Raw genomic sequence first — 21,132 nt, 5'->3', positions numbered from 1 at the left:
CAGAGAAGTTGCAGGAAGGAACCATAACGCGTAAAGGCACAGACTTGAGAAGTTTTAGTATTAATAATTGTAAGGAAAGTGACTACAGTTAGTCTGAAGAACAATGGTAGTAGTCTTGTTTGCTAGGCTAAAGAGTCTGGATTTTATTCTATAGATAACAAGATAACAAAAAGTTAAGAGTGATTAAAACAGGTAATAACATGACCAATAGATTTTTGTTGTTAACTCTGATTTTATATAGGAAAAAAATTCCAGTAATGAGAAAACAACTCCTCACAAGTTATAGGTACTATTATTAACTGGATTTAGGGAAGGAATGAAAAATAGAATTCCATACAGACCTGTGGAATGACTAGCCTACAGACACTAACTGAAATTGTGGAAAGGGATAAGATTATCCAGAAAATAGTTAAGTAAAAGTTAAAGAGGATGAGGGGAAAAAATCCCCAGGAACTAGAAACAGTTAGAAGAAGAGATAATAAAAATGATGGAGAAGAAACAATCAAAAGTGATGATTTAAGAAGCAAGAGAAGAGTTTTGAAAAATGTGACAAATACTGAGCAGAGGTTACAAATAGGAGGAGGATGGAGAAGAGGTCCCTCGATTGACAGAAATCTGATATTTACAAAAAATTTATTTACTTTCTGGACAATACCTGTACTTTTAACAACTTGATGAGATCTTTGAAAACAAAACTCCTCAAATACTTAATATTATGTGCGGGCTTAGTTGCTTCAGTTGTGTCTGACTCTCTGTGACCCTATGGACCATGGCCTGCCAGGCTCCTCTGTCTGTGGTATTCTCCAGGCAAGTTACTGGAGTGGGTTGCCATTTCCTTCTCCAACATAATATTTCCCTTAATTACAAAAAGCAATTCAAGCATAAACAGGATACTGCAATTTGCCATGGTTTGTTATTGTTCAGTCATATCTGACTCTGTGACCCCATGGACTGAAGCACACCTGGCTTCTTGGTCCTTTACCATCTCCTGGAGTTTGCTCAAACTCACATGCATAGTCGATGATGCCATCCAACCATTTCATCTTCTGTTGTCCCCTTCTCCTCCTTCCCTCAATCTTTCCCAGCATCAGTCTTTTCCAGTGAGTCAGCTCTTCGCATCAGGTGTCCAAAGTATTGGAGTTTCAGCTTCAACATTAGTCCTTCCAATGAATATTCAGGGCTGATTTCCTTTAGGATTGACTGGGTTGATCTCTTTGCTGTCCAAGTGACTCTCAAGAGTCTTCTCTAGCACCACAGTTTGAAAGCTTCAATTTTTCAGTGCTCAGCCTTCTTTATGGCCCAATTCTAACATCCAAACATGACTACTGGAAAAACCATACATATGTATGGACTTTGGTCAGCAAAGTGATGTTTCTGCTTTTTAATACACTGTCTGAAGCTCCAATCTGTGGCCACCTGATGTGAACAGCTAAATCATTGGAAAAGACCCTGATGCTGGGAAAGACTGAGGCAGAAGGAGAAGAGGGTGACAGAGGATGAGATGGTTGGATGGCATCACCAATTCAATGGACAGAAACTTGGGCAAACCTTGGGAGATGGGAGGGACAGCGAAACCTGGCATGCTACAGTCCATGGGGTCACAAAGAGCTGGCTGCACTTGGCAACTGAACAACAACAACAACTAGGTTTGTCAGAGCTTTTCTTCCAAGGATCACGTGTCTTTTAGTTTCAGAGCTACAGTCACCGTCTACAGTGATTTTGGAGCCAAAGAAAATAAACTGTCACTGTTTCCATTTTTTCCCCCATCTATTTGCCATGAAGGGATGGGAATGTATGCCATGATCTTACTTTTTTGAATGTTGAGTTTTAAGCCAGCTTTTTCACTCCTCTTGTACCTTGATTAAGGAGGCTCTTTAGTTCCTCTTCACTTTCTGCCATGAAGGTGGTATCTGCATATCTGAGGTTGTTGATATTTCTCCCAGCAATCTTGATTCCATCTAGTGCTTCACCCAGCCCAGCATTTTGCATGATGTACATTCTACATATAAGTTAAATAAGCAGGCTATACAGCTTTGACAAAGATGTACTCCTTTCTCAATTGACAAATTGACAAATACTCAATTTGACAAATACTCAATTTGACAAATACTCCATTTGACAAATACTTCTTTCTCAATTATGAACCAGTCCACTGTTCCATGTCTGGTCCTAAGTGTTGCTTCTTGACCTGCGTACAGGTTTCTCAGGTGGTGATACCCATCTCTTTGGGAATTTTCCATTTAGTTGTGATCCACAGTCAAAGGCTTTAGCGTGGTCAATGAAGCGGAAGTAAATGTTTTTCTAAGATCCAGAGTATGCTGGCAATTTGATCTAGGTTCCTCTCCCTTTTCTAAATCTAGCCTGTACATCTGGATGTTCTTGGTTCATGTACTACTGAAGCCTAGCTTGAAGGATTTTGAGCATTACCTTGCTAGCCTGTGAAATGAGCACAACTGCACAGTAGTCTGAACATTTTTTGGCATTGCCTTTCTTTGGGATTGGAATGAAAACTGATCTTTTCCAGTCCTGTGGCCACTGCTGAGTTTTCCAAATTTCCTGGCATATTGAGTGCAGCACTTTAAAAGCATTATCTTTTAGGATCTGAAATAGCTCAGATGGAATTCCATAACTTCCATTAGCTGTTTGTAGTGAGGCTTTCTAAAGCCCACTTGACTTCACACTCCAGGATGTCTCGCTTGAAATCTGTGACCACACCATCATCGTGGTTATCTGGGTTGTTGAGACTTTTTCTTGTCATGGTTACACCTTAATAAATAAAGCCTAAGCATCTTTGTGTCTGCTGAAATGAGACAAATTAGATGACAATCCTTTGAGTACTGTACACACTATGGTACTAAAAAAGAATGTTTTGCCCTTACATCTCACAAATTTCATTTTTCAGTAAGTATTCATTAAACAAGGATAGGAATATTCTAATTTCCAGTGTAAATGGATAGAAAAGAACCTAGTTTACTGGTCTTCCAAGTACAAATAAATCTAGTTTAACAAAGATATGGTTTATACAATGCCACAGCAAAAAGATTAATTTCCAAATCTTTTCTAAAAAATTTTATTAAGAAAATATTTTACATATATGAAAAACCTGAAAGAAATATACACATATATCCAGCATCTGGCATCCAAATTATACATTGTACTATATTTATTTCTCACACATCTGTCCATCACTGTATTCATCCATGTTGTTGTTGTTGTGTTAGTCGCTCAGTCGTGTTCGACTCTTTGTGACCCCATGGACTGTAGCTTGCCAGGCTCCTCTGTCCATGAGATTCTCCAGGCAAGGATACTGGAGTGGGTTGCCATTCCCTTCTCCAGAGGATCTTCCCAACCCAGGGATCAAACCTAGGTTTCCTGCACTGCAGGCCGATTCTTAACCATCTGAGCTACCAATGCTGTGCATTCGTGAATCTTATTTGTTGATGCATTTCAAAAGAAGCTGCAGTACTGAGCCTTCACTCCAAACAGTTCAATGAGTAAATTATCAACTATAGTTCAATAATATTTACAGTTCTTTTTTAAAAATAAAATTTACATATGGTGAAAGGTACAAATCTTAAGTCTACCTACCATTCATTGCATTTTGAGAAATATATACAGTTGACCCTTGAACAACAAGGGTTTGAACTGCTTGGGTCACACTCATACATGAGTATTTTTCAATAAGTACACTGGAAAATTTTTTTTGCAATTTGAAACAATTTGAAAAAACTTGCAGGTGAACCATGTAGCCTTAAAATATCAAAAAAAAGCTAAGAATAAGGTAAGTCATGAATACATAAAGTATATGTAGATGCTAGTCTATCCTTATATAGGCATAGGTAATATTTCACAAAATTAATAATGTGTTAGTTTTCTTATTGTTTTATAACCTTGCTGTCAAACAATTATATTACTGTACTGTATGTCTCTCTCTTATAACTGAAGAAACTGCATATTAGTGTATCATCACAGGTAAGTAGCTTTTTAAAAGGTTTAACAATGTTTTCAATACTGTAATGTAAATATGACTGTAATACTGTATGTCACAAAAATTTTATAGTGATTCATTCCTTAGTGTATAGGCTAGGCTACCCTGAAACAGTCATATCAGTTACACTGGGCTGTGATAAAGCGATATTGCTGCTTCTTTTTTATCCATGCATGAATTTTTATACCTGTAAATAAATGTGAATTTTTTCCTTCACATTATCTTTTCATTTTTTTAATAATATGAATTTTTTACTGACATATAGTTGATTTACAATGTTGTGTTTGTGATGTATAGCAAAGTGAATATATATATTCCTTTTTATATTCTTTTCCATTATGGTTTATTGGTATAAATACAGTTGCCTGTGCTAGAAAGTAGGTTTATCTATTTAGTTTATCTACTTTTCATATACTAGTTTGTATTTCCTAATCCCAAACTCCTCTAATTGGTTTTCTCCTACCGCCTTCTTCCCCTTTGGTAACCTCAGGTTTGTTTGCTATGTTTGTGAGTTTATTTCTGTTTTGTAACTACGTTCATTTGTGCCATACTTTAGAGTCTACATATAAATGACATTATTATGATATTTGTCTTTCTCTTTCTGACTTACTTCACTTAGTATGATAATCTCTAGGTCCATCTATCTTTTCATTTTGGATATCTAGTATTGAAGTGAAGTGAAGTGAAGTCGCTCAGTTGTGTCCGACTCTTTGCGACCCCATGGACTGTAGCCTACCAGGCTCCTCCCTCCATGGGATTCTCCAGGCAAGAGTACTGGAGTGGGTTGCCATTTCCTTCTCCAGGGGATCTTCCCAACCCAGGGATCGAACCTGGGTCTCCCTCATTCCAGGCAGACGCTTTAACCTCTGAGCCACCAGGGAAGCCCCGGATATCTAGTATTAGCAATACATATAACACCTACAGTGGTTTGTATCATTTAAAACAATATTGATGTAGGCGCATGCATGCTAAGTCACTTCAGTTGTGTCCAACTCTTTGCAACCCCCACAACTGTAGCCTGCCAGGCTCCTCTGTTCACGGAATTCTTCAGGCAAGATTACTGGAGTAGGTTACCATTCCCTTCTCTAGGGGATCTTCCTAACACAGGGATCGAACCCGTGTCTCTTATGTCTCACTGCATTGGCAGGTAGGTTCTTTACTGCTAGCACCGTATGGGAAGACGATGTAAACCTACAGTATTAATAGATACAGTGAAGTACTGTAAATATATTTTTTCTTACGACTTTCTTAACATTTTCTGTGGATCTTCAAATCCTCTCTCTAACTTCTGTTTTCATCATCACATAACCTTCTTACAAGGACCCTTGAGATAGGCCCATCTGGATAATCTTATGTCAAGACTTTTGTGAATATTTTCTCTGAGTCATTTTCTTAATATGGATACCATTGCTTTGTCAGATATAAGACTATGATTATTTCTTCTACTTTGCAAGTTAGTTCGTTTTAAAAAAATGTCTTCTAAAAGAGCAGAGGTTTTTAATATTGATGAAATCAACTTAGTAAAGCTTTATTTTATTATAGTTCCTTTCAAGAACCTATCTAGGAAATTTTGAGCTGCATCAAGTTGCAAAAACAATCATGTTTTCCACTAAAGATTTATAGTTTTACTTATTACTTGCAAGTTTCATCTTAAGTTAGTATTAGTGTATGGTATGAAATAAGGTTGAGGTTCACTTTCAAAAATATGTCCAATTTTTTTAGCACCATGTATGGAACTTTCCTTTCTCCAGTTGAATGGTTTGCTGTCTTTATTAATAATCAGACAAGTGTGGGTCTATTTCTTAGTTCTCTATTTTATTTTATTGCTGTATCTGTCTTTACACCAGTAGTATAGTAGCTTGACACAATAGCTTTATATTAAGTCTTGAAGTCAGTCTGTGTATGTCTTCCAATTGTGTCCCTCCCCCCGACCCGCTCACATTATTTGGGTTGTTCCGGTGTGCATATGCTCTTTGTCTTTGGGAAAGTAACTAAGAATGAAATTGCTGGATAACTGGATAGGTTGTTTGGTTTTATAAGAAAGTCTTCCTCACAAACATTGAGAATAGTCAGTCTTGCTAATTTCAGGCATTCTGGTAGGTGTGTCATGCTATTATTAAAAGTAGACTTTGAATTTTCACATAAATGGAATACTGAAATGTTAAAAAAGGAACTGTGAATGGAACAACACTGAATTAATAGAATTCATGATTTTATCTTTGGATATTTTAGAGAGTCTTCTTTAATTTTTCCTAGCAATGATTTGTATTTTGTACTGTTAAATTTATTCCTATATATTTCGTGTTTTTTGATACTATTGTAAAGGAAACTGCTTTTTAAATTTGGATTTCCAATTGTTTGCTTCTAGTATATTTTCATGTAATTATCATAGCCTGTTAAATTTACTTATCAGTGTCAGTGATCACTTTGTAATCTGAAAATATAGTCTTTCTCTTCTTTTCTGATCTTCGTAAATTTTTTCCTATCCTCCATTAGTACACTGGCTAGGAGCTCAAAAATGTTTGATAGAAGTTATGAAAACTTCTTGCCTGGTTCTAGAAGGCAATCCTTCTAGAAATCCTCGCCTGGTTCTCTCCCTGAAAGGGAAAGCAATTGATATTTCATCATTAGTTATATTAGCTATATATTTTTTATAGGTATCTCTTATCAGATTGAGGAAGTTTTCTTTCATTACTAATTTATTTAAACAGAGGGACATCTGCAAAGTTACAGAGATAAAAAAGAGTATAGAACTTTCAAAATACAGTGATATGATAAGAATAGCAAGGCATGAAAAAGTACAAAGATAAATGAGTCTAATCATAAAAAGACATGCTAAGGAATTTGACCTTAGGCTGATTTATGTTTATAGGGGCATTAAAGCAGGTATATGGTATAGTCAAATCTATATTTTATAGAGGTTACTCAGATGCCATGAAGAAACAGGATAAATTTGGAAACTACTGCAGTTATCACTGACCTTGGAAATTAAAAAAAGGCAATGACAGAAATGAAAAAAAGTTTTTCTTAAATTGGGCTACCAACATAATACAGTCTTCATAAGAAAAGTTACCCCAGATAGAGTCAATCTCAACTTCAGCTGAAGATTAAACCCACTTTTATAAGAATGACACTATCATTTCTGACTTTTGAATAGAAATAATGTACTGTAGCAAACATTTCAGGCAATGGTGAAATGTTAATTTGAAATATTCTCTTGGAGTCAAGGACAACACAGGAAGATGGCAAATAAGAGGGGAATAAAGAAGTAGAAATTAAAGGTCAAAGTCTGTAACACAGGGTGTGCAATGAATTTCTATCTGTCCTTCAAGACTCATTCAAATGTTATCTCCCCTCTTTGGGATTCCTCACCTCCAACAAGGAATTAACTCACGATCTCTTCTGTACTTACCAAGATCTGCCTCTCTTTTGCTAACAGCACTTTAATTATCTGTTGACATGTTTGTCTCTCCCAGCAGAATAGACTAGGAATACCTATAAGCAAGAATTATTGCATGAACTCTACACCCCAGATCCTGGCATATGTAATCACTTTATTGCTGAATGAGTGAAATGAAATAGTAAAACAAATAAATAAATGAAAAGATAAAATCTATCATAGTTAGACAAATATACATTTTTTGCTCTCAAACTACTAGAATTAAGGTTAACTGAATTTTAAAATACAAAGTCTTCTTTCAAAGAAAGTCACAAGTAATATTTTAAAGAAATATAGCAAAGCAGTTTTAGAAACAGTATCAGGCTCCTTGTGCTGTCAGAAGAAACAGCTGTGTGTGTGTTGGGGGTGTGTAGGGGGGACTTACTCTCTGCAGTTTGCATTATTATTTCGTCAAGCTCTTTTTCCAGTTTCTCATAAGTGTCTAGCCTTGCCTTATGGTCAGAGTTCTGTGCTTGAAGTTCAGTAATGCGTTTTTCAGAAGAGGCTTGGAGACTATAAAATTCTTTAGTTAAAACCTAGGAGTGGAAAAAAAAATGGCAAAGGCAGAATTAAATAGGTTGGCAGTTAAGATGAAAACATGAAGCAAAAAATATTTTTTACTGATTTAGATATGAAGAGAAAGCTCAATGAAGATGACCGAAGAGGTAAAATACATTCGTTCCTAAGGAACATAATTTGTTTTGAACTGAAAATTATGAAGCACCTTTTTATATAAATTGAAAAAAATGTAAAACTTAGCAATAGTTGTAGGAGTAACATTGGCATTTGCTTGTTAGAATTCAAAAAATGCAATAATGCTATACTCCTCACCTAGGTGGAGATTATTTATCTAGTGATCACAGATATTTGAGAAAGACTTGCAAAGCTGTGTGTAAAAATTACATACTCGTAATGAGTCCTTCAGTTTTCTACCACAGACTGTTTCATTTACCCAGACCATGGTTTTAGTTAAGATTTTTGGTTTGCTGAACAATCATAAATTCAAAGCAGCAAATCAAAATGTAAATGTGAAGTGCTACTTGGAACAGTACCAGAAAATGCCTTTGTATAGAAAGAAAGGATAAAAAATTTATTAAAAAGACATATAAAAGACATGGAAATTGGAGTTATTTTAAGTAGAAGAAAAAAGCCTATGTTTTCCTATGGTAACTCACTGAAGAAATCATTAGGGTGACAATAATGAATTCACCAAGAAGGAGACATTTCTAGTGACAAAGGAATGCTTTAATGCTTACATTAAATTGCAACTATATAGAAAGTTTACTTACTAGTACAGACTAAATTATGGGGTGGTATTATACTTACTTCTTAACACAGCATAAGGAATGCAGTATTTCCTGAGAAGCAGTTGAATATTATGGTAAGAATATGGTTTGAAGCCAGAAAGATTTGGATTTCAATCCTGGCTTTGACACTTACTCATTGTGATCGTAGGTAATTATTCTTTCTAGGCCTACCTGTGTGTTGTTGGAAGTATTAAATGAGAGGATAAAGTCACAGTGTTTAGCAGAGTGACTAGAATATAGTAAAAGTGCTGAAAAATGCTATTACCACTGCAGGAAATACAACTATGAGTACCCTGTATTAAATGGCTCATAAAGATGAGATGTACTGCTTTGCTGCTGCTGCTGCTAAGTCGCTTCAGTCGTGGCCGACTCTGTGTGACCCCATAGACGGCAGCCCACCAGGCTCTTCCGTCCCTGAGACTCTCCAGGCAAGAACACTGGAGTGGGTTGCCATTTCCTTCTCCAGATGTACTGCTTTAATTATCCTGAATTCTCTATTATTAAGCAATTTTGAAGAAAAGTTATTTTCTCTAATGACATAAAGTTTACCTTAACAAATGTATGTGACTGCTTCCTGCAATAGGGAGAAAGAAAATATGGAAGATCTATTTACAGCTTTTAACAAGCAGAAATTTTGATTTAATTTAATCTATTTCATCTCATTTTCCTAAATTATTTCCATCAAAACTCTCTCCCAACTCCAAATAAACTAATAATCACCCCCTACCCTCTAAATACATTCCTCCATCAAAACTCTCTCCCAACTCCAAATAAACTAATAATCATCCCCTACCCTCTAAATACATTCCTTTGGAAGATGGAGAAAGAGTAACACAAAAGTTATATCTGTAGGATGATTTCTAGTGTCCTTGATTGGATCAGAAAAAGAAAATTCCTGTTGTAGCATTAATTCTTGCTGGTTGGAAATGCTTTCTAGAGAATTTATTATAACAAAATCACTGCAAAGTGAAACAATCTGGGGATTTTAGAGAGTTCACTAAGTTGGGATGTAATTCATTAAGAATCTGGTTGCCGGTGATACATTAATGCCTTTGTCAGTAGAGAGGCTCAGTAAGGACAGTGTTAAATGGTGGTTCTCACAGCAGGGCTGATAACCTTTCATCTATACCTCACTTTCCCAACAAAACTACGAAAGAAAAACTGCAGAAATGGATATATGAAGAGACAAAGAACTAAAATGCTGGAGACTACATATTTCATAAAATACTATTTTAAGAAGAGACTGAAAGGTAGTATTAAATTGAGAGATACAATTTAAAATTCTCGTTCATGACAGAAAGAAGAGAGGGCCAGAAACTTTTGACTTGGGGTACCTTTCAATACCTCTGGTACACCACAGTACAAATCTTTTATCATGGATTTGTCTGAGTGGCGGATGTGAATAAATTTATTACAGTTTCTGAAAGCCACTGAAGAACATGATTATTGGACCTATGGAAGGCTATTACATTAAAGATTCTTTAGGGAAAAACCAATCTATGAACATGTGAGTTTAATCATGAATGCAAAAAATAGGTCAACTGCTTTTAAGAATCCTTATTAAATATCAAACTCTCACAGTGGATATTTCCTTCCTTTAAATAACAGAATGATAATACACAGTTATATAAAATTATATATATAACATACATAAAATGAATGAAAACACAAAATTATAGGTCAATAATTGCTCTAAAAAGAGACAAAAATATAAAGTCAGTGTTTTTTAAAGTAAATTTTGCCATTTATTTACTTTCGGCTGTGCTAGGTCTTGTTGCTACACCAGGGCTTTCTCTGGTTGTGGTGAGTGGGGGCTACACCTAGTTGTCGTGTGTGGGCTTCTTATGGCGGTGGTTTCTTTTGTTGCAGAGCACAGGCTCTAGGTGCACGTGGACTCAGTAGCTGTGGAATGGGCTTAGCTACCCCACAGAATGTGGGATCATCCTGAACCAGGGAGCGGACTTGTGTTCTCTGCACTGGCAGGTGGATTCTTAACCACTTGAACCACCAAGAAAGTTCTAAAGCCAGTTTTTTGAAAGCTTTTGGAAACTGATAATTAAGGAAAAAAATAAAACAGACTGTCCCTAAGGCATAAATCAATGAGAATATTGGGTAAAAGCCATCAAAAAGTACATAATTATAGTAATCTTTACCCTTCACAACATTATTTCTCTCTGCTGCTGCTGCTGCTACTGCTAAGTCACTTCAGTCGTGTCCGACTCTGTGCGACCCCATAGATGGCAGCCCACCAGGCTCCCCCGTCCCTGGGATTCTCCAGGCAAGAACACTGGAGTGGGTTGCCATTTCCTTCTCCAATGCAGGAAAGTAAAAAGTGAAAGTGAAGTCGCTCAGTGGTGTCCGACTCTTAGCGACCCAATGGACTGCAGCCTACCAGGCTCCTCCATCCATGGGATTTTCCAGGCAAGAGTACTGGAGTGGGTTGCTGTTAAATTCATTATAAATGGGGCTTGCCTGGTAGCTCAACTGGTACAGAATCTGCCTACAATGCAGGAGATGCAGTTCAATTCCTGGGTCGGGAAGACCCCCAGAGAAGATATAGGCTACTCACTCTAGTATTCTTGGGCTTTCCTGGTGGCTCAGATGGTAAAGAATCCATCTGCAACGTGGAAGACCTGGGTTCGATCCCTAGGTTGGGAAGATCCCCTGAGGGCATGGCAATCCACTCTAGTATTCTTGCCTGGAGAATCCCCATTGACAGAGGACCCTGGTGGGCTACGGCCCATGCGGTCGCAAGGAGTCAGAAACGACTGATTGACTAAGCATAGCACATCATCAAACCATTCATTCACTCATTAAATATTTATTGAGCATCCACTATGAGTGAGGTGCTATGTTAGGCACTGATGACAATAGTAAGTAAATAGTCCCTGTCCTCTCAAAGATCCTAGTTTAACAGAGGAGAAACTGTAAAGAAATTCCCCTAACGCCTCAGTTTTATCAACCCAAGTTTTTACAATCATAGTATTTTTCACATAGGTGTTTCTCCATGTAAGGCCTTTATACAAGAGAGCTCAATAATTACTAGTCACCTGCATCCACAGACTAAGTGGGTAGCTCTATGGAAAACTGGCTTTCATATTGCAAGTTGAAACCTTTAGGAGGTTATGAAATCAGTTTTGACTAAAACCAGCTAAAAACAATAAAATAGAATGGTTAAAACACCAGCACTGTGTGTTTTAAAGTATTGGTTAATGAAATGTTTGTTTCAGTACACAGAGAGGGCAAGTGGCTTTCTACTTTCCTAAATATAACCCCTCACTCCCCCCAAACACATCCGTAAGCACAGCCATCTGATGTGGAAAGAAAAAGAAATTGCTAGGAATTACAAAACTTAAACCATAAAAAATTTGCAGATGACGAATACCAAAGCAGAGCTAATCTAATCTAAAATGTGTGGGAGAGTCGCCTGTAGCAGATTGTGACTGCAGCAGTTTCCCAAAGAAGGTACCTGAAAAAGTTTTAAATGCAGAACACTGGTTTATTTAGAAGTAGGTATCATCTACAATTTTTACTCGTGTTTCTTTAAATATGTGCTATTTAATTCACATTGTCTTTATGTTTTTCCCTAAGGCTTTATTTTCTGTAAGACTCTTTACTTTGTTATTTTTGTTTTTTTAAACAAATATTTATTTATTTTGGTTGCCCTGGGTCTCAGGTGGGGCACGTGGGATCTTTGCTGCACCACGCAGATCTTTCACTGTGGTGCACGGACTCTCTACTTGTGGTGCATGGGTTCCAGTGCGCAAGGACTAGATAGCTGTGGTGTGTGGGCTTAGCTGCTCCGTGGTATGTGGTATCTTAGTTCTCCAACCAGGGATCTAACACACGTCCCCCTTGAACTCTGAGGTGGATTCTTAACCACTGGATGACCAGGGAAGTTCCTTTTGTTTTGTTAATCTTAATTTTACTTATCAGAGTACTTTTCTAAAATGTAGTCTCTGGAAGTTTATTGTAATGAATACTTACATCATTAATTAATCACCCTAATGATATTATTGCGTCTTTCATTCAGCATTTTAAAGAAGAATTTTCTTGATTCTAAAATATTGAAGAACATGATTGCACATAATCATACAATGTATGAATACAGCAAAATTTATAATTTTAACATATTAATCAAAAACTGTTTAATTATCTATTGTTGGGACATTTAAGACACTTCCAGTTTTTATGATAATAAATAATGCTGTGATACACACAAAAAACATAAAACCTTACTTGTTCTCAACAAGCACCTCATTGTTCCTTTAACTAAAATTACTTGATCAATTTTTTAAGGACTTTAACACAAATAACCATATCATTCTCTAGAAGGGATGGTCCATTTTCTACTTGAATGAGATTTCCCATTTAAGGGGACTTCTGCCAACACTTTAAAAACAACAAACAGACCTATGGCAATTTGCATTTCTTTTCTTAGAGGCTGTCCATTACTTTTTTCCACCTTTTTATCTAAGAGGAAGATACATTCTCTTGATAAGAGATCTTTAAAAATTAAAGACACGGCTCCTTTTCATACATAACACAAATATTATTTATAAAGCTCAATATGAAATATGGACTTCCCTGGTGGTCCAGTGGTTAACAGTCTGCCTGCCAATGGAGGGGACACGGGTTCAATCCGTGGTCCAGGAAGATTCCACATGCCGTGGGGCAACTGTGCGCCAGGACTACTGAGCCCAACGCGCCACAATGGCCTCAGTTCGCCCCAACTAGAAGAAAGCCAGTGTGCAGCAACAGAGACCAAGCACAAACAAAATTAAATGAAAAAGAAAATCATTTTTTTAAAAAGCTGAATATAATATAGACCTTATGCTTACAGAGCTTACATTCTGTGCTAATTTTAAAACAAAAGCTTGTATATGTACCTCTAATTTTTTCTGGTATTTTTCACATTCCAACTGACACTGAGTGAGATTTCTTGCAGTCTCCTCTTGTAGAAGTTGAGCACGTTCACTTTCAAAAGATTTTATTTTACTTTGATGGAGAAATTCTGTTACTTTGCTTTCTGCACTAAGTTGTAGTTCTCTGTACCTGAAGAAAGAAAACAATTATGAAACAATAAAGAAATCTCAATTTATAGAAACATAAGCAGTACTTCTGCCTGTTCAATATCCCTATATTATTATTCAGTTAATAACTTTTATTTATTCAGCAAAGCTTTTGTAAATAATTTAGATGGTCGTGTGTATGGAAATATGCTAAGTCTGGGGAAACAAAACATGTTGATTAAACTTCCTCTACTGCTCCCTTTATTTTCATTCTTCCCATTCCAAAATAGTTATTACCTATTATTATTATTTTGCAAGATAAGCATTTAAAATAAAAATGGTAAGAACAAGGTTCAGTTATTACTTAAAATGACTTAATTTCCATATATTTCATAGGCTTTCTTAAATCTATAGCATTGTTTCCAACCTTGCTATTTCATTCTAAGTCTAAATAATATTAAATGGAGAAGAATGGCATGAAATATATGCATTAACTTGCAATTCCTGAGACATATATAAAATAAATTTTTAAGCTAGTAAATATAGATTTGATTTGTATAAGAAAACATAATGTACAAATTACAAAGGTAAATATATAACAATAAGCAGTCTATTACAACACAGATAAGAAACATTCTCTTCATTCCATAGGTATAACTAGTAATAAAAACATTTCCATTTAAGATATAAATCACTGCATATTATAGATCTGAAAATGCTTCAAGTTGACTATGTTCTAACAGAAAGCAAAACAAAGACATAGTATGCTTTTTCAGGGAGTTATTATGAACCCAGTATAATGCTAGATGTTCCTAAAATTCGATTTTTTCAAATATTTATTGAGCTAGTCACCATGCCAGGCAAATATGTATACAGTGGAAGACAATTTTTTTTCCCCCTTTAAAGAACTTATTTTGGGGGAGTTCCCTCATGGTCTAGTGGTTAGGATTCGGCATTTTCATTGCCAGGGCTGGTCTTCAGTCCCTGGTCCAGGAACTGAGACCCTGGCTGGGGAACTGAGATCCCACAAGCTGCATGGTGTGCCAAAAAAAAAAAAAAAAAAAAAAGAACTTAGTTTTCTGGGGAAGAGATGCAAAATATGAAAATTCAATAGAACAAGATAAGCGCTTCAATAAGGTAAACCCTAGGTTTGATGTGTACATACAGGAAGAAGAATTAACTCAGTTTGTGTAGATGTGTGTTTGAGTACACAGCAGTAAGAAGTCCAAGGTGGAAGTGCTCTAGAAGTAGAAACAAGAGTACACGCAGGCCAGAGAAACAGAGTATAGTCTGTTTCATCCATGGCATCTCATTTAATCCCACAACTCTATTAGGTATTTTGCAGATGAGAAACCAGAGATTCAGAGATTAATTCATTTCTTCAAGAGGAAGAACTTCCTGGTAGATTTCAGAGGGGGTCTCAAGTCCAGCTAGGTTTGACTTCACAGTAATGATCTTTCCACTGCTACATAAGAACCTTAGCTGATATTTCTGAAGTCAGTTAAACTTTCAAACGTGTTTTAAAGGAGGTCGCTTCACTCTTGTGACAACAACATTTAAAATATAATTAGAGAAGACAGCATTAGATTCTTGCTACAGGCTACTTCACTCCTGGTACTCTCGAATCTTTCTTTCTTTACAAGTACGTCACATTCAGAGTGGTGGAAGCTCCATTCAGGCCTATTGGTACACATCACTTAATACACATCAAGGCTTTAAGGTGAATGTCAGCTTGTGTGTTTAACTTTTTGGGAAGTCCAGGCATTAATTATATATATATAAAAGAACAGCAAGGTCATATGGTCACTCAGGTTTTAAGCTTTTTGAAGAGCTGCCAAACTGCTTTTCAGTGTGGTTGCACATTCTCACCAGCAATTACGAGGGTGGTAAATCCTCCATATTCTAATCAAAACTTATCATTGTCTCTTGGATTATAGCCATCATCATGGATGTGAAGCAGTAAAACAATTACTTTAGTCAAAAATATTAATTAAACAATTTACTGACATGAAAATGCCCTGAATTCCCTGGGGTAAGTTGTCTTATAAAACATAAATGTATAAAACATATGAAATCCATACCTATTTGTATGCTAAACTATGGGGCACACTAGACCTTATTATTGAAATAAATACTAAGTCATTTGGAATGTGATATTTATCTTTAAAAGAGTTTGTTCTGAAAAAATTAAAATGCAAAGTTTGCCTTTTTACGATCCAGGACATTGTGAGTAATTCTGAGGCCAACTTCAAACAGGAAATGAAAGACTTAGCTTTTAGATTACACCTGCTCTTCTTATTCATTATGTGGCATTTCAAAGTTTCTTTTAGCACTATTAATCTTCCCATTTTACTACACAGTTAAGTAAAAATTTGAGGATGTTAAGTTTAATAAAATGACACATGAACCAAATGCTAATTCTAAAGGACTCATCTATTCTCATGTCGTTTACACAGTAAAGGAAAATCTGGCTCATACAAATCATTAGGCCTTTGTAATAATAGTTATTATTTTAACTTAAGTTGAACTGTGAAAACCCTTTAGAAACATCAGCGCTGCAAAGGCAGTTACAGTGTGAGGAAGAGATGGCGACCAGGGTACAGGCTGACAATTCAGCTAACTTCCTCCTACTTGTTTTGCTAATATAACCTGTCACATTTTATGCTGTTGACTCAGTTTTCTCATCTTCTCCTCTTAATGTGAAACTTTTATTTGAATGAAGGCAATATTATTCATATGTTCGCAAGTTTATGTTCGACATTCTAATTCAGCATAGTAACCTTAAGAGGTCACATTTCTTACAAAGTTTATCAGCATCTCCAGCTACAGTCACCCCAGGTCCCTGGTTTGACTAGATTAGTCTTTACATTAGCTAGGTTTTTAGTTTGCATAAGACTTACTCATAAATCACACTACTTTAAAAATAGTACTATAAAGACCTAGAATGAACTGTTTGCTCTTAAGGAATAGTCATTGCAACAGACTTTAAGCTGGACAAACAAGGAGAATTTCACCTGTGAAAAGGTGAAAATGAGCAATTAGACAGGGAACAACAGAGTTAACCCATAAGAAATTCTCTCAGCTACAGTGAATAAACTTCAAGCAGCACTGCATATTCTGCAATGCTGAGAAATAACTGCAGGAGAGACATCAACAGAGAATTCTGTTCTGAGAAACAGGAGAGCTCATTTGAACAAAAGCACTAGATAAAACACTAAATAACAACAGATCTGCATAGCAGTATTTACATCAGCAGTCTTTACATATATAGTATGGTGAAAGTTTGCTCATTATACTCTCATGTATTAAGCCAAGCAATGTATGTTTACTCCCATCTCTATCAACAAGGTTATCATGGGTAAGAAGGTCAAAAGTGAAAATGTTAGTCACTCAGTCGTGTCCAACTCTGCTCTCTGTCCGTGGAATTCTCCAGGCAAGAATACTGGAGTGGGTAGACATTCCCTTCTCCAGGGGATTTTCCTGATCCAGGGATCAAACCCAGTCTTCCACATGGCAGGCAGATTCTTTACCGTCTGAGCCACCAGGGAGGCCCAAGAAAGTCAAAGACTGCTATAATTAGTAATCTAGTTTTTACTCCAATGAGTAACAGCAGCTGATCTTTGAATTTTTATCCACATAATGTTCATGGCTTCCCAAATATTAAAAGTGGATGTGGGACTTCTCTGGCAGTCAGTGGTTAAGACTTCGTGCTTCCAATGCGGGGGCATCGGTTCGGTCAGGGAACTAAGATCTCACATATCCAGTGGTAAGGTTCCTGTAGTTACCAGGACCGATGGGTGGTCCTTCCATTAGGAAATCCTGAGAGCTGGTCCAATTTAGAAGTAAGGTAGTGAAGCAGCTGGGGCAAGGCACATACAAGGAAGACTGGTAAAAGAAGCTAAGCAAAGTCATAGGATTTCCAGTTACAGGCAAGTGTTTAGGGAGGGATTTTTAGTAGCTGGGCATCAGTTAGATCAAGTTTTGAGAGGAACTCTGGGTCAATACAGAGAAAATACTGGTGGGGTTTTAAGAATATATGGGAGCAGGAAGTCATGGTTGAACCACTAAATCCTCTGTGTGGGGAGGAGAAATTAATTCTAAACTGCACAAGCAAATGGAGCACAGACTGCTGATGAACTTTCTACGTGTGAAAAAACAAAAATAAAACCAAAAAAGAAAAGTGCTCAGAAACAGAGATGGGCCTGAAACTTCAGATAGGGATTACACTGTGGGAAACTGGATTAGACAGGGACAGAAGCTGTCATCTCTGATAACTGAGAATCAATTTTGTTTACACGGTAGGACATCAATCTCATTTTACTCTGGTGTTTCAGGCCCCTCCTTCTTACTCTTTCAACAGGCTTCACTGAGTTGACATTCAGTTTCCTTTGAAGTATTCATTTTGGTTGAGCTGATAACTAATCTGTACCTTTACTTTCTGTGCCTGCTATGGGGATAAAACTCATTTTCATTCTGTTTAGAGAAAATTTTGGTTGTGCTTCTAGACCTGTTCTACTTGTATTACCAGCCCTGAACCACATGCTGAAAATGCTCTGGATGAGTCACTGACAGTTAACCAAACCTTCTGAATCATTCTGCTAATTAATTAAGAATTCAGGAAAAACACACACACACAAACCTGTTGATTTGGATTTTCTGCTTCTATGAACTGAGAAAAAGCTAATTATCTTAGGTTAAAGATACTAAGCCACTGATTTTTCAGTTATCCCTAAAGGTTTTCTTGCTCTCAATAGTATCTATCTGTATATCTATATTTATATATCTGTATCTAATCTTGTATTAACTAGTATTATTTGTTGTTGGTGTTCAATCACTAAGTACTGTCTGACTCTTTGTCACCCTGTGGACTGCAGCATGCCAAGCTTGCTGTGCTTCACTATCTCCCAGAGTCTGTGCAAACTCATGCCCACTGAGTCACTGATGCCATCCAACCATCTTGTCCTCTGACGCCCCCTTCTCCTCCCGCCCTCAATCTTTCCCAGCATCAGGGTCTTTTTCGATGAGTTGACTCTTCATATCAGGTGAGCAAAGTATTGGAGCTTCAGCATCAGTCCTTCCAAGGATATGCATTTAAATATGTAGTATTATATCAATTACATATTTAAAACATGAGTATGGAGTAAGCTTTTAATTTTCTCTTTCAAATAGGCTGTTTTATATAGGGTTAACTTTCTATTAACCAGAATATGTCCTTTTGTGTGTGTGTGAGTGTGTGTGGGTGTGGGCAGGCCACATGGCATGCAGGATCTCAGTTCCCTGACCAGGGATTGAACCTATGCCCCTGCAGTGGAAGCATGGCGTTTTAACCACTGGACCACCAGGCAAGTCCCAACCAGAATATTTCATTCCACAACATCTAATTCATTTAAAAATATTTATTGTGTATCTAAGTGTGGTCAGGTTCTATTAGGACACCAGAGAAGCACAAATTGCACTACTACTCTAAGGAACTCACATTATAATGATATGAGGAAGGCAAACAAATGTAAAGTGATATGGTAATAAATTATAATAATAATAATAGAGTAAGGGAAATATGGAGATGTCAGCGATGGTGTTACTTTAAAGGGGTTGGGCAGAGAAGGTGGTATTTGAGCAAAGATATGTATACCAGAGTTTACCAAAACCTGTATTTCAGAACTAAAGTAAGTGATTAATAAAAAAAAATATATACTGACCATGCATCATATTCAAGACTTTAAAAGAATAAAGACTTTTTCTTTTTAAAGAAGAGATACAGTGTCAAACATATGAAGACAATAGAAGTCCTTCACAATGACTTGAAACTTGGTATCTTAAACCAGTAGTTAAAATTACCAACTCAAACCATACTAATGGATTTACTAGACAGTCTCAACTACACAAATTGTAAATAACACAAAGAGAATTAAATTTTTAACAAATGCACCAGTGACATCAGGATAAGTGCTACTACTTCATAGGGCTGGGAACTGACACTTATGTAAACGAACAATTTGATCACTGTTTAAGAAATACTTTGGATTTACTTTTATTCTGAGGTAATCTATAAGCCACATGAGAAATGTCTTATCACTTATTCAAAATGGCTTTACAATTTTTGTGTTGATTATACAAATAATAGATTTATCATAGAATTTTAGCAAATATGGGAAACAGAAAAAAATGTCAATCATAAGCTTATGATGATAACTACTGTTTATATTTTCATACAGCTCTTTCTTCTCTGCACAAGTAAATATTTTCAAGGTTTTAATTTTTTTAATTTATTTTTTTATTGAAGGATAATTGCTTTATAGAATTTTGTTGTTTGCTGTCAAACCTCAACATGAATCAGCCATCTGCTAAGTCACTTCAGTCATGTTCGACTCTGTGTGACCCCATAGACGGCAGCCTACCAGGCTCCCCCGTCCCTGGGATTCTCCAGGCGAGAACACTGGAGTGGGTTGTCATTTCCTTCTCCAATGCATGAATGTGAAAAGTGAAAGTGAAGTCGCTCAGTCGTGTCCCACCCTCAGCGACCCCATGGACTGCAGCCTACCAGGCTCTTCCGTCCATGGGATTTTCCAGGCAAGATTACTGGAGTGGGGTGCCATTGCCTTCTCCGGAATCAGCCATAGGTATACATATATCCCCTCCCTTTTGAAACTCCCTCCCATCTCCCTCCCCATCCCACCCCTCTAGGTTGATACAGAGCCCCTGTTTGAGTTTCCTGATCCATACAGCAAATTCCCATTGGCTATCTATTTTACATATGGTAATGTAAGTTTCCATGTGACTCTTGCCATACGTCTCACCCTCTCCTCCAGTCTCCCCATGCCCATAAGTCTATTCTCTGTGTCTGTTTCTCCATGGCTGCCCTGTAAATGAGTTCTTCAGTACCATTCATCCAGATTCCGTATTTTTGTGTTAGAATACGATATTTATCTTTCTAACTCATGTCACTCTATATAATAGGCTCTAGGTTTATCCACCTCATCAGAACTGATACAAATGTGTTCCTTTTTATGGCTGAGTAATATTCCATTGTGTATATGTACCACTACTTCGTTACCCATACATCTGCCGATGGACATCTAGGTTGCTTCCATGTTCTAGCTATTGTAAAGAGTGCTGCAACAAACAATGGGATACATGTATCTTTTCCAATTTTGGTTTCCTCAGGGTATATGCCTAGGAGTTGGATTGCTGGTTCATATGGTGGCTTTATTCCTAGTTTTTTTTAAAAGAATCTCCATGCTGTCTTTCATAGTGGCTGTATCAATTTACATTCCCACCAACAGTGTAAGAGCAGTCCCTTTTCTCCACACCATCTCCAGCATTTATTGTTGGTAGACTTTTTGATGATGGCCATTCTGACTGGTGTGAGGTGATATTTCATTGTAC

At 36.8% G+C, this 21,132-nt stretch overlaps 1 protein-coding gene across 2 annotated transcripts in view; it reads right to left on the bottom strand.

Annotated features, from left to right (window-relative positions):
* PIBF1 (progesterone immunomodulatory binding factor 1) overlaps window positions 1–21,132 on the bottom strand; it is a 230,298-nt gene that overhangs the window by 88,952 nt on the left and 120,214 nt on the right. For both annotated transcript variants that reach the window (XM_005894381.3, XM_070380581.1), the window contains exons 11-12: window positions 13,624–13,789; window positions 7,813–7,963 (exon numbers count right to left, since the gene is read on the bottom strand). In XM_005894381.3, the coding sequence (XP_005894443.3) occupies window positions 7,813–7,963; window positions 13,624–13,789 (317 nt within the window). The remainder of the gene's footprint in view (window positions 1–7,812; window positions 7,964–13,623; window positions 13,790–21,132) is intronic.

Source organism: Bos mutus, chromosome 12, assembly GCF_027580195.1.
Source record: "Bos mutus isolate GX-2022 chromosome 12, NWIPB_WYAK_1.1, whole genome shotgun sequence".
Lineage (NCBI taxonomy): Eukaryota > Metazoa > Chordata > Mammalia > Artiodactyla > Bovidae > Bos > Bos mutus.
This window is presented reverse-complemented; position numbering and strand designations above follow the sequence as displayed.